General features: G+C 37.2%; 1 protein-coding gene across 2 annotated transcripts; it reads left to right on the plus strand.

Moving 5' to 3' along the window:
• The first annotated feature begins 632 nt into the window (after nt 1-632).
• LOC115626315 lies at nt 633-9,193 on the plus strand. 2 transcript variants are annotated; one of them, XM_030521651.1, is made up of 6 exons: nt 633-1,445; nt 4,261-4,657; nt 5,575-5,690; nt 5,757-6,278; nt 7,210-7,369; nt 9,004-9,193. In XM_030521651.1, the coding sequence occupies exons 1-6, from the start codon at nt 1,098-1,100 to the stop codon at nt 9,060-9,062; spliced, it is 1,602 nt and encodes a 533-aa protein (XP_030377511.1). In that variant the 5' UTR covers nt 633-1,097; the 3' UTR covers nt 9,063-9,193. The 2 variants fall into 2 exon arrangements, with proteins under 2 accessions (XP_030377511.1, XP_030377509.1); XM_030521649.1 differs by lacking the exons at nt 7,210-7,369; nt 9,004-9,193 and adding an exon at nt 6,474-6,891.
• The last annotated feature ends 2,678 nt before the right edge of the window (nt 9,194-11,871 follow it).

Consider the following 11,871-nt stretch of genomic DNA (forward strand, 5'->3'; position numbering starts at 1 on the left):
TTAAAAAGCAAAAACTTGTCATGAGAAAAAAGCAACAATCGAAACAAAAACTCTAATAAATGAGTTGTGACTTCCCCCTGCCAACAGTGTTGTCACTTTAGGAGCTACAAAAAGATAGATACATAGATAGATAAGACAAAATGGAGACAGAAAACATCAATTGCATTTCTACAATTTTTTAATTATATGAAATATGACAATGACTTGTCATACCAAAAATGAACTTACACTTTTTGCAATCAATAATTTGATTTATTCATTGAAATCTGTATATATAATTAAGAAATAAATTATGAACAAATCATACTTAGTAGCCCTTGTATTCAATGCTTTGCATCCACACATCCACATATACTAAAAGTTACTAATTTTTTAAAAATATAAAATAAATGTTGATTTAAATTACAGTTGCATAGCTTTTTAAACAATTTCGAACTTTAAAATAGGCAAATCTAGCTTGAAAAAGCTAAGCTGGCACTATGGTCGAATAACCATTTCTGTGGCTCGAAATCGACAGAGAAACCGCGCGAGAGATATGTGTGTGTGAGTGCGTTCATTGCTGAGAGCGCTCAAAGCACAGTTAACAGTTACATATGTATTACGAGTTGGCTGGTGAGCGGCTAGGTATCAGCACTCGCGCTCAGTTCCATTTCTGCGCTGGTGGTTAAAGGCTGTTGATTTGAATGGTTTAATGCGCGTGTGAAACGGTTACGAAACGGTTAAAAACGGCATAAAGCCGCTCGCTCGCCTTTGAGCCAAGCTTCGCTTTGGGTGTGCCACACAGAGTCTCAGTTGCTCGACGACAGCGCGTGAGTGGCCAACGCACACATAAACGGAAGCGCTTGCCGTGTTGTCGGCATTTCGTGTGCGAGAAATAATTTGTTGTTGGTTTAAACGGCCAGCAACTCAACTCAAGTGTGAATTTAAATTGAGGTTATGTAAGGTGTATAACAACGGAAAAAATAAAACAAGCCACCAATTGCAGTGCGACGACATTCACGAAACTTGACAAAACAAACACGTAGAACAGTTTAAGGCACGCGCACTTCGCACATTCCTCCCAAACACAAATACAGACAGACTTTAGATATATAGACATGGACATGGACAAGGCGCAGGCGCAAATGCCAACGCATCCGTTGCAGGATGTTTCTCTGAATGACGATGATGCCGACATAACCAATGATGACGTGCCAGCGTCGGTGACTGCAAAGGCGCCCAAAAATTGGGTTAAGTTCGACGATGAGGCGGACAACAGTGAAAAAAATAATAACAGTAGTGGCGGCGGTGGAGATGCCATACAACAACAACAGCAATCGACGTCGCAGCAGCAGCATAACAAGTTAGCGTTGCCGCCGCCACCGTCTGTGGTGAGCAGCAACAACAACAGACGCGCGCGCTCGCGCAGTCCAACTACAACAACAGCTGTAGCAGCACCTGTGCAGGCAAGTCTCTCTTTCACTCGCGCTCTCTCAATCTCTTTCTCTGGTACAACTCTCAGGCGCGGGCGTTCAATGAAGTTCAGCGCATTCCAATGGAGCGCACGTTTTTGTTGTTGCTGCTGCTACCTTTGCTGCACTTGACAAGTCAAGCCAAGCAAAAGCAGCAATAGTAACAACAACACAACTGTTTTACTCTTATCGCAATGTTTTCATACCCTTCACTGAAAAGTGTATGCGTATATTGGAATAGGTGTGTAAATTTGTGACACCCAGAATACGCGATTTGTGTCTGTTCGAATCAAAACTCCTCTTACAGTTTAATAGCTTTTGCACTGAAACACAATATTAACTACTATTAACGATATATAACTATCATAGAAACGATATTACATATATAGTTTCAGTGCCACATTAGTCGAATTTCATAAGTGTTTCACCAATGGCTGGGCAAACGATTTCTAAAGAAAAACTAGATAGAACGGGCACAGTGGAATACATATTTTGTGGCTCATCGCCAAGAAGAAATAATGTTATGGGTTGTGTAAAGGGTATATAGAATGCTTCGTCGCCTGCCGTTTCAAAAGTACCTGTTGATTTTCCTTGTGTGTCTGTAATTGTTTGTTTATTCGTTTCCTAATGAAGTTGTTGTAAGAAATTCTTTGATTTCCATTGTTTTTTTTTTTGTATCTGGGCACGACTGGGATGACGGTCACGCGTCATCGATTTCTGCGTATGGTGCGTTGCGTTGCGCCGTTGAAATTCAGTTGCTTACCTCTTTAGCTTGACTCGCTCATGCTACGGCATGCATGTTGCATGTACTTGGCGACACATCATGGACAATATGTTAATATGTGTCATGCGTCATGGGCAGTGGAGAGGTCTTTTAACTTTTTTTGGGGGTCAATGCAATGACGAGTAGAATAGGCTGTTGGAACTTTCTAAAATAACCGGATTTACACTCAACAATTTCTAAGGGTATGGCTCAATTTTATACAATCAGATTCAGTGTTTTAAAAGAAGATTTTATTTCACTTCCTACGTATTAGAAACCAAAGACGATATATAATTAGTTACATATATATTTTTATCCGTTGTTATCAGCGCGCATAGCAGAGGCAAGATAAAAAACGCATAAAAATTGTTTCGTTAATTAGTTTTTTTTCGAATAGACCGATTTGGAAATGTAAACTAAAGCTTGAGAATTACATATAAATTACGTTGAACAGATTAGTTTAGGTACGTGTGTTGGACATATTTACAATTAAAAATAATGATTAAGAATATATACTATATGTTGGAGATGCTCCCTTCTGTCTGTGACATACTCTGAAAAAAAACCTTATATACCCTTTTCATCCATCAGGAGCGTTTTAAATACTGACATACTCTGAAAAAAACCTTATATACCCTTTTCATCCATCAGGAGCGTTTTAAATACTTTGTTATTAAGACAATGCCCCCTTTTATATACTGCTATAAATATTTAAGCATGTTCGTAACACTCGCCCACATTTGTGTTATACATATGTGCAAATATCATAATAGCCGTGCTAAAGATAAATACTATAAATACGTACTCATGTCTGTTCTCGTGTATGAACAGCTTTTGTTTAAGCAATTTTCAAGCTCCGACGTCAATATTTATTTACTGTATACCGGTAAAATATAAACAAAAAGAGTGATTAATTAAAGCGAATATATAGAATGTGCTACACGGCAATAAATATCGGTGCATTTTAAAATCTTAGATTTATCAGTTCGTCGATTTTTAAACATGCAGTGCTATTATAATAGGACGAAGCTAAGTAAGCAGAGGCGTTGGTTTTTTCAAAATTTCTAAAACCAAATATTTCTGGTCACTCAAAAGATATACAATTACTTCATTTCATTAGTTTCATAATTTACTAAAAGTCTTTCGAGCCATCAAGATGGGGAATCGAAACCCAGGCTCCAAATCTTGTTGCTTCAAAGTTAATATGCTCGAAATGTTGCAGTGATTTACTTATTAGCAGACAAATTAATATTTACTTGCTAAATTTGTATATATATACTACATATAGCCTGATTGAATAACAGAAAATCACATACTAGGTATAGAAATAGCAGCAGATTCGATCAATTAGTTGCCAGGCAACGGGTCGTATGCGTAATGTTTTACAATGAGCTACGGTTCATGTGAAATTTATAATTTAAAATTAATAAATTATAAACAAGTTGCAATATTCTAATGTTTTTATATTTAATATTGGCATTCATTTCCCTAGTTATTAAATCTTTCGTTTTTAAACATGGTATATACCCTGTATATATGCATTGAATTAAATCCGAATTGCAAAGGAAATAGATAAAAAAAAACTTTGAGCACGCTCAGCTAGTTAGCAATTTATAAGGCCCATTAAAAAAGCGCGCAATTTGCGGCTCCACCTTGGAGCTTTTTCGGAGGCCCCCTTTAAGGCATTCCAACGCTACAAATAAGCCGAGGTTTATTTTTTTTGTGTGCTGCGTACGTGCAAAATAAAAGTTTTTGTGCATTGCGATTGAAATTGTAACTAAACGTGGCAGCTAGCGAGCCAGCTTGTCACTCATTGTTAGCAATATTTCACAGTTATTTGTTTGGTTTGTGGCGGGAAATCAATAGAATTGATTTTGTTTTCCAAGCTCATTACACACATACAAATGCATATCGCAAAATTTGCATAATATTTTCATGCGCTGACGTTGACGTTCATGTAGACGTCGACGTGCTAAGTCTTGGACTCGGGCCTAGAACTTGAATTCAGCATTAACCTATTGTTGTTATTGTTGTTTCCATTTGCAGCGTTCGACTGTTTCCTCCACCACAACAACAACAGCAGCTGCCACGGCAGAAACGGATGTGGCGCCCGCTGTTTTGACAACCGAAAGCATTCACGTAAACTTGAATGCATCCGGTAGCGCTGCCGGCCTGCCCAGTAGCAGCAGCTCGAGTCGACACCAACACCAGCTAATAAACCAAAAAGCCAGTGCAGCAACATCAGCGGCAACCGCCGCCTCAACTACGCCCAGTCAACAGAATGGCAACAGTGTGAAGTCCAACTCCCATCCAAATGCCACCGTTGGGGGCAGCGGTGGTGGTGGTGGTGGCGGCGGCGGTGGCAACGTCAATATTACCGTGGACCAAGCAGCCGGTATGCGCACAATAGAACTCTCAACGGGCCGCATACGTGAGGGATTCGGTAAGTCAGTCGAAAGACATACATATATCTAAATAAGCTGATCAATTGTTAGGAATTTCTTTATTCTCAATCAGTCTATACACATGCTTTCATATTTTACGCTTCAAAGGCAACAATCCACGCAATACATATTTTGATTTCCATATTACAAACCAACCTTTCATCTAATAATTTCTTTTTGGGAAGGAAAGTTGAATTGCACAAGGAGATTATATCACGATTCAGAAATGTAGAAATGTAGATATTTGCAATTAATTTTTTGTTTTTAATTGGATATCACCAGCATGAGGTTACTCCTCTTTTTCTGAAAATAATTCTCTTTTTTTGGCCAAATTGTAAAATATTATGTGTTTGTTGTGAAAACATTTCTTCTATTTAAAAAAAAAATTGTTGTATTCAGTTTGTAAACCTTTTGGAGAATATTGGAAATATGTTCCTTCTTTCGTTGATTTTAAACTTGTTTGTGCTTGTTTTATATAGTATTTGAGAGCTTCTTATAGGTATTCAATATGTGTATATTATCAGGATAAGAAAAAATAATTCCTTGGAAACATTATATAAGAATTTAGGGGTCCGCTTATAAATTCTACTAACAATAATTGGCACTTCGGATTAGTTGGACTGTTTTTCTGGAACTATTCGTAAATTTGGAAACCAAAGAAGAACAAAATTCTTTGCGATTTATCTTGAATGTTAACTTATGTGTTATGGTGCTGTATTTAAATATTTAGTTAATTAACGTAAAAAAAATAAAGACAACAAGAAGTTACAACACCTAAAATGTACATAAGACGAACAGATTAAAGTGTATGAAGATCGTGGCATATTATTAAGCTAAACCAATGGCCGATTTATATTGGCATCGTTAAATGGATTTGCCAATTACCACTTTTTAACCAATGTGCCACCTTTAATAGCCAATGGGGATGTGATTGTTACGCTACTGCCGGCCAACACCAAATGGCCTTGGATCACGCCGGCCATATTTCGGCCGGAGCTGGTGCCGGAGGAGCTCATGGCCCAGGGCTTGACGGTGAGTGTGGCTTATAAATCGAGGAATCAAGTGAGCTCGCCTTAAATCAAACACTGCCCCTTGCAGCTGACGGTGGAGGACTATGTGAATGCCATGGAGACGCTGGTGAACGATTATCGGTTTACGGTGTATAACATTTGCTATAAACGCATTCTGGTCTGCTGGATACTGTTCGCCTTTGCCGTGCTGCTGGCGCTGCTCTTCTCGGGGCTGCAGGGCGCGGCACTGTTCGCATTGGGCGTGGGCTGGCTCTTCCTCAATGCGGCTGCCATATTTGTGTGCATGTGGGTGAAGCTGCGATTGTCGCGTGGCTTGGAGAAGTGCCTGGCTCGTGTGAATAAGCAGCTTATGCGGCACAAGATATTGCTGGTGCTGGACGATCGTGGACGCATTTCGTGCCACAAGGTCAACCTGTGCTTCCTGTACTTCGATGCGACGCAATGTGTAAACTTTTTAAATGAGTTCCTCGAGGCAACGGAGCAAAATGGTGGCGAGGCCATCAAGGCGGGCTGGGAGGCCAAGTTGGATATCGATGTGAATGATATTGTCATACAGGGCAGTCAGCCGGTGCGGCTGTCCAGGAAGCAGGTGCGTAGTAACTAGAGTAGAGATCAGCAAGAAGAGAGAGCTTAGACTATAGTTCGCTCACCCAATACGTACAGTTGTGCTCATGTTCATACACGCTCGCTCATTCGTCACACACATGGCTCTCGCTCTCTCTGTCCCTCTCTCCCTTCGCTCTCACTAGTGTAACATACACGTAACAACACACTCTCTACATAGGTTGTTGCTCAGGAGCTGTTCCTTAGCTATCTGCAGCGTTGGGGCAAGGACTTTCTGCGACGTCGCCTCGACTGGACCGTGCAGGAGGCGGGCGTGCATGAGACGCCGCGCCACTTACAATCCTCCATTTGTCCCTGTCAGTATGAGGAGGAGCTGTTGCGCAACAAAATAAAAATTCATCTGCAGCATCGTCAATGCTGTGGAATCAACTGTATGGGCTGTTGGCTGTAGATAAGGCAGTAGCCACAACTACAACAACTACTACCACTACGTGTACTTACAACGATTTTTTCCGAATTTCGATTTGTGTCCATTTTAGTGCAAAATTTCCAGTTTCCGCTTTTGTTAAATTTCATTGTAATTCTTTGTGTTTTAATGTGAACTTTTTCAATTATTAAAGCGCGCCAAAACCAATGTACATTTTTTATTATTAAATTCATAATTCATTTAATGCATTTTTAACAGAATGCTTTCTTTTCCAATTGTATTTTCAGCCATTTTATTGCGCAGCCTGAAAGTATGCTCGAAAATTTTCCATTTCCATTTCATACAGCACTTCCCTCTCACGCATTCAACTCTCACTTATATAATTGAACTGTTCAGTAACTAATATTCAATAACTAAAGCTTAGTATTCAGTTTGTGGCACGCCGACACTCCCATCACCTACTCTCTCACTTAAAACTTTGTCTCGCTTTGTGCCTCGCCTTTGCTCACCATCTTGCTCTCTCTCTTAGGAACGCGGCATGCAGCTCTTCCTGCGTTATGGCTCGCGTTGGGGCATGGAAGCTTTGCGAGGTCTGGTCGATGTTACGCCCTTGGAGCCGGGCCGCCATTGCGGCCAATTCCAATGCCCCTGTCAATATATCAAAGAGCATTTGCAGTGCAAACCGCGAGGCAAGTTCAAATTCTGCAACTTTGTGCATTGGGTGTTGGCATCCGAACGCTATGATTAGTAACTGTCTGTGTCGTTTACATACCTCGAAACCTATGTACATACATATACCTACACATTTAACAAATGTCTTGCGTCATGGCATGTTGAACTTTTCTAAAACGCCTTTGCAATACAACACGTTTCTCACTTGCGTTTTGACAAAACCTATTAATTTTTTCCATTTACGAATACAACACAAACAAACTTTATACATTCTTTTATATACTCCTTCCTTTTAGCCAATATTTGGCAATTTATGAATTTCAAATTACATTTGGCAGTTTTTTGCTTGGGCATGCTTTTACGTAAGGGGCAATATTGAAAGAGAATAACTTCGCAGTACTTATGTTCATTTGCAATGTTCGTTAGAAACACCTAAAATTCGTTATTACAAATACCAAAACGTTAAACAAAGGAATTACACCTTCATCCATAATTGAATATTTAAATCATTGGCAGGATAAAACTCAGGTTTTAAAGAGAGAACTTGTCTTGTCATAAAATTAATGCGAATTATAAGGTTATAGTTTCATTTTTCTGTTTTAATTTAATTTTTGCAATGTACATATGGAATTGAAATACAATTAGAAGTGAGAAACTTTGTTGTTCATACATTTATTTATTATATATACTTATTTAATAAGACAGATAAAAACCAGTTAGAAATTAGCCAAGCACATCAGGTCTTTAAATATACTTTGATACTACTTATGGGGAAACTACATTTCAATTAATTACTAAAAAAATGTTTTATGACATAGTACTTGTTATTAATTCCAATTAGTTTTTATTTAGCGCAGTCAATTTATTATCTGCCCCAAATAGTTTAACGGCTTTTTAAATCCTGTTAATATGGAAAAACATGTTTTTAGTTTCGTTTCCTTTTATTCCAGTATATATTTCAAAAATCAGTACATTTTATTCAGCATTTAGTGCTTTTTGCTTTTTGTTTATTATTTTTGATCAACAAAATTTCTTTTCTTTTGCGCCACACAACTTTACACTACTGTTTCAACAACCACAACAACCCGAACTATTCCTGTACACTTCTGGCACTCCGTCCGTAATGTAACACTAATATTAATAATGATCAGTTGCCATAAACAGTATCGGGCAAGTAGTTTGGACACGATTTCCCATAATTGGGGGCTGAAATTTGTTTCGGTGTTGGCACAAAAAAGCAAAAAAGAATCAGTGAATTTTTTATGGAATTGATTTACTCGATTAATTTTCTTATTATTATTATTACTATTATTACTATTTGTTGTTTCCTTAACCACAATGATATTAAAAAAGAAACCTACTAAGCATTTTCGATATTTAAACTTAAATGTACTTAAGCTTCTGCAGTGTTAAAATACAATTTTGAATTAAATTAAATCAATTTTGTAAAATTGCCAAAATAATTAAAATGATTTGATTGTTGTTCTAAAACTATGTTGTATGTAGTTATCTGGTGTTATTGTTTCTATTATGTTTTAAATCAATGTCCTCAAAATATAATATATTTTCCCTATTCAATGTGCGTCACCCTTGTTTTATTTTGTTTAAATTTAATTCCTTTTGTGTGTTTATTGTTAAACTCCTTTCACAGGTTATCCGTGTGCTTGCATTGTCTATGGTTCGGATCCCAGTTTCCAATATCGTTACTAGCTCAACCCATATCTGTATACATGTGTGCGTGCTGGTACAATTGACGTTTCATTAGGCATCTAACTAATGCATAAAACAGTTGGTGGTACAACAAGTGCAATTTTCGGGTTACATACATTCATACTAAACTAGTTAACTAATGATCAAAATAAAATTTATTTGCAAAATCAGATCAAATACGATTATATACTTGTACTTTGGCGAGGCCTTTTAGGAATGCTTATTGAAAATATATTCAGAGAACTCTTGAGAGAATAGGATGCAGATATTTTTGAACGTGAAGGCAATTGGAAATGAAAACCCCTCTTCATTCATTAAATTCAAATTTTCGAACTCTAGCCTTATACACTAAGCATTGAATTCTTATTAATTATTTTCTTAAGTATGTATTTACTATATATTTACATGGTTATTACTTAGGTCACCTATAAAACTACTTCTTAATCACTATTTCACAGTATTGTTTGAATGTATGTATGTATGTATTTGAGCAGAATCATATGACTAAAACAATTTACTTAAACTTAGCCTGGTTAGACTGCTTAATCTGCAGTTTAAGGTATTCATTGCAGATGAAGATTTCATGCATAATTTTTGTGGAACATTGAGCATATTTTTAGGTCAATTCTTTTTATAGTAGCTTAAACTCTTTTGTGGTAAAATCTAAGAAATCTCTTCAATGAATCGAAGAATTTTTTGTAGAGGGGAATCCCACATCCACATTTGTGTGCCTTTTTCCGCTACAGAATATACGAGCTTTAAAAACTGTAACACGACAGCTTAACTTGCATTTTCATTGACAACTAAAAAATATATATTTATACTCGTATAGTATCGCATTGTTGCTTGTTTTTAATAAAATTGTGTATTTAAAAATTCAGTTTGCCTCAGGAAATAACCCCCAAGTGATATGTAAAATGAAATTTAATAAAAACAATTTAAATAGTTTGGCAGTGCACGCAAAAACCTCAAAAACTTTTCTTTGTTGCACAAATCGTGCCGAGCTCACACAAAATGGCCGCCAGTCTGATGTGTATGCCACGTCACACACAACACATATATACAAACATATCTCAACTAAGTATGTACACAGCTACTGGAATACATTTGGCAAAACTTTGCTGGCCACGTGCTGCAGCAGCAGCAGCAACAACAACAACACAACAACATGTTCCATTTTAGTTATAATTGTATAATTTGTTATTGCATAATTAAACTGTATGCCCTGCCGCATTCTGTGGCACCTACTTCCCATCCACTGCCACTGCCATTGCTTCAGTCTGTGTTGCATGTGTAATGTGTCATTAACATGGTGCAAGTAGCCGTTTTAACGAGTTTTTGTTGTTAAATACCTATCACCTTATCATTTTTATTATATATATTTTTTTTGCATTCCAATTAGATTCCAGGCGTTTTTACTTGTGTTGAAAAAAAGAGAGTAGAGCTGTGAGTTTTATAGAATTTGAGTTATTTGTATATATTGAATTGTTTGTTTAGCCATGGGCTACCAATGATGGTGATTATACTCGTACTTCGAATTGTTATGTTTTAGAAACTATATTTAATGCAATTATAAGAAGTTATTAAGTCTCAGAGTAATAAAATGTGTCAATTGCAATGATAATTGAATGAAATATGATTTTATATAGTTCTTGGAATATTGTTGTGTTAGCGTTAAGAAAAACTGGATTATATACCAGCTGATTGATTATCTTTAGTAGTTAACAATTTGTGATTAGCTCGTAAGTCATTGCAACCTTACTGCTTTATAGCAACTAGTACCGATCTGAATATATTGGATGTGTTATTTATGTAAGGTTGAGTTGGAAGACCTGGCTCGCCGGCTTATAAGTTGAATCAGCAGTCAGTCCGCGCAGTCCCCTGGTTGGGTATAATTAAGAACATCTTTAAATATGATTTAGAAAAAGAGAAAAATTAGAAAAATTAAAATTAAAATCAGTACACCATTTTTTTCGCATTAATTCATAAATGATCCGTCAATAAGACAAATAATTTTGATTTATTCAATTCTGCACGTAAATCAAGTAAAATAAGTAGAAAATGGTTTTTTTAAATGATAAAATGTTTGCTTATATTTTGGCATATTGATTCCACAAGGAAACTTGATTCAGTACTCATTCCCATTCCAACAGAAGTACGCACTTGCTACCTAAAATGCAGTGAAATAGCTTTTAACAATGCTTTGCCACTTGTGCCCATTAGCGAGGGCTAAACAAATCTAAAAGCAAACTACCGAACAATCTGCTCTAGAGTGTTGCTTTATTTTCAAATACGATTTCACGCTCTAATAAAACAAATTCAAACTTTGCTGGCAGCGAGAAAGTGTGCAAATAAACAAACCAAAAAAAAGAGGAAGCATTTAATTTTTTGTTAAACTTCATTAAACTCGATGCGCTTCGAGGTAACTGGCGAAGTTTGAAAAATTCAGCAAACTGGTTCGTTCGCCCCATTGTTCGTGTTGGCCCCCAAGCTGCACTTCAAAGCAATGCACCGAAAAACAAGCGCCTAAAATGCACCGAAGCCTACTGTATAAAAAAAAGGATAGACACCAATACACGAGCGTCTAAACTAATCACAAACAAACATGCAAACACACACACACACACACACACATACTCGTACGCTCACTCAGGTACACCTGCATTCCGAGAGAGATCCTCAGCGGCTCAACCATGTGTAGCTGAGGTCTGTGGCTCATCAAAGTTTTGCCAGCTCCACTCAGGCTCCGGTTTGTTTCTGTTGTTCTTGTTGCTGTTGTTGCTGTGTTTTTCGGGAAATTCAATTCAAT

The sequence above is a fragment of the Scaptodrosophila lebanonensis genome, unplaced genomic scaffold, assembly GCF_003285725.1.
Source record: "Scaptodrosophila lebanonensis strain 11010-0011.00,11010-0021.00 unplaced genomic scaffold, SlebRS2 tig00000085-arrow-pilon, whole genome shotgun sequence".
Classification (NCBI taxonomy): Eukaryota; Metazoa; Arthropoda; class Insecta; order Diptera; family Drosophilidae; genus Scaptodrosophila; species Scaptodrosophila lebanonensis.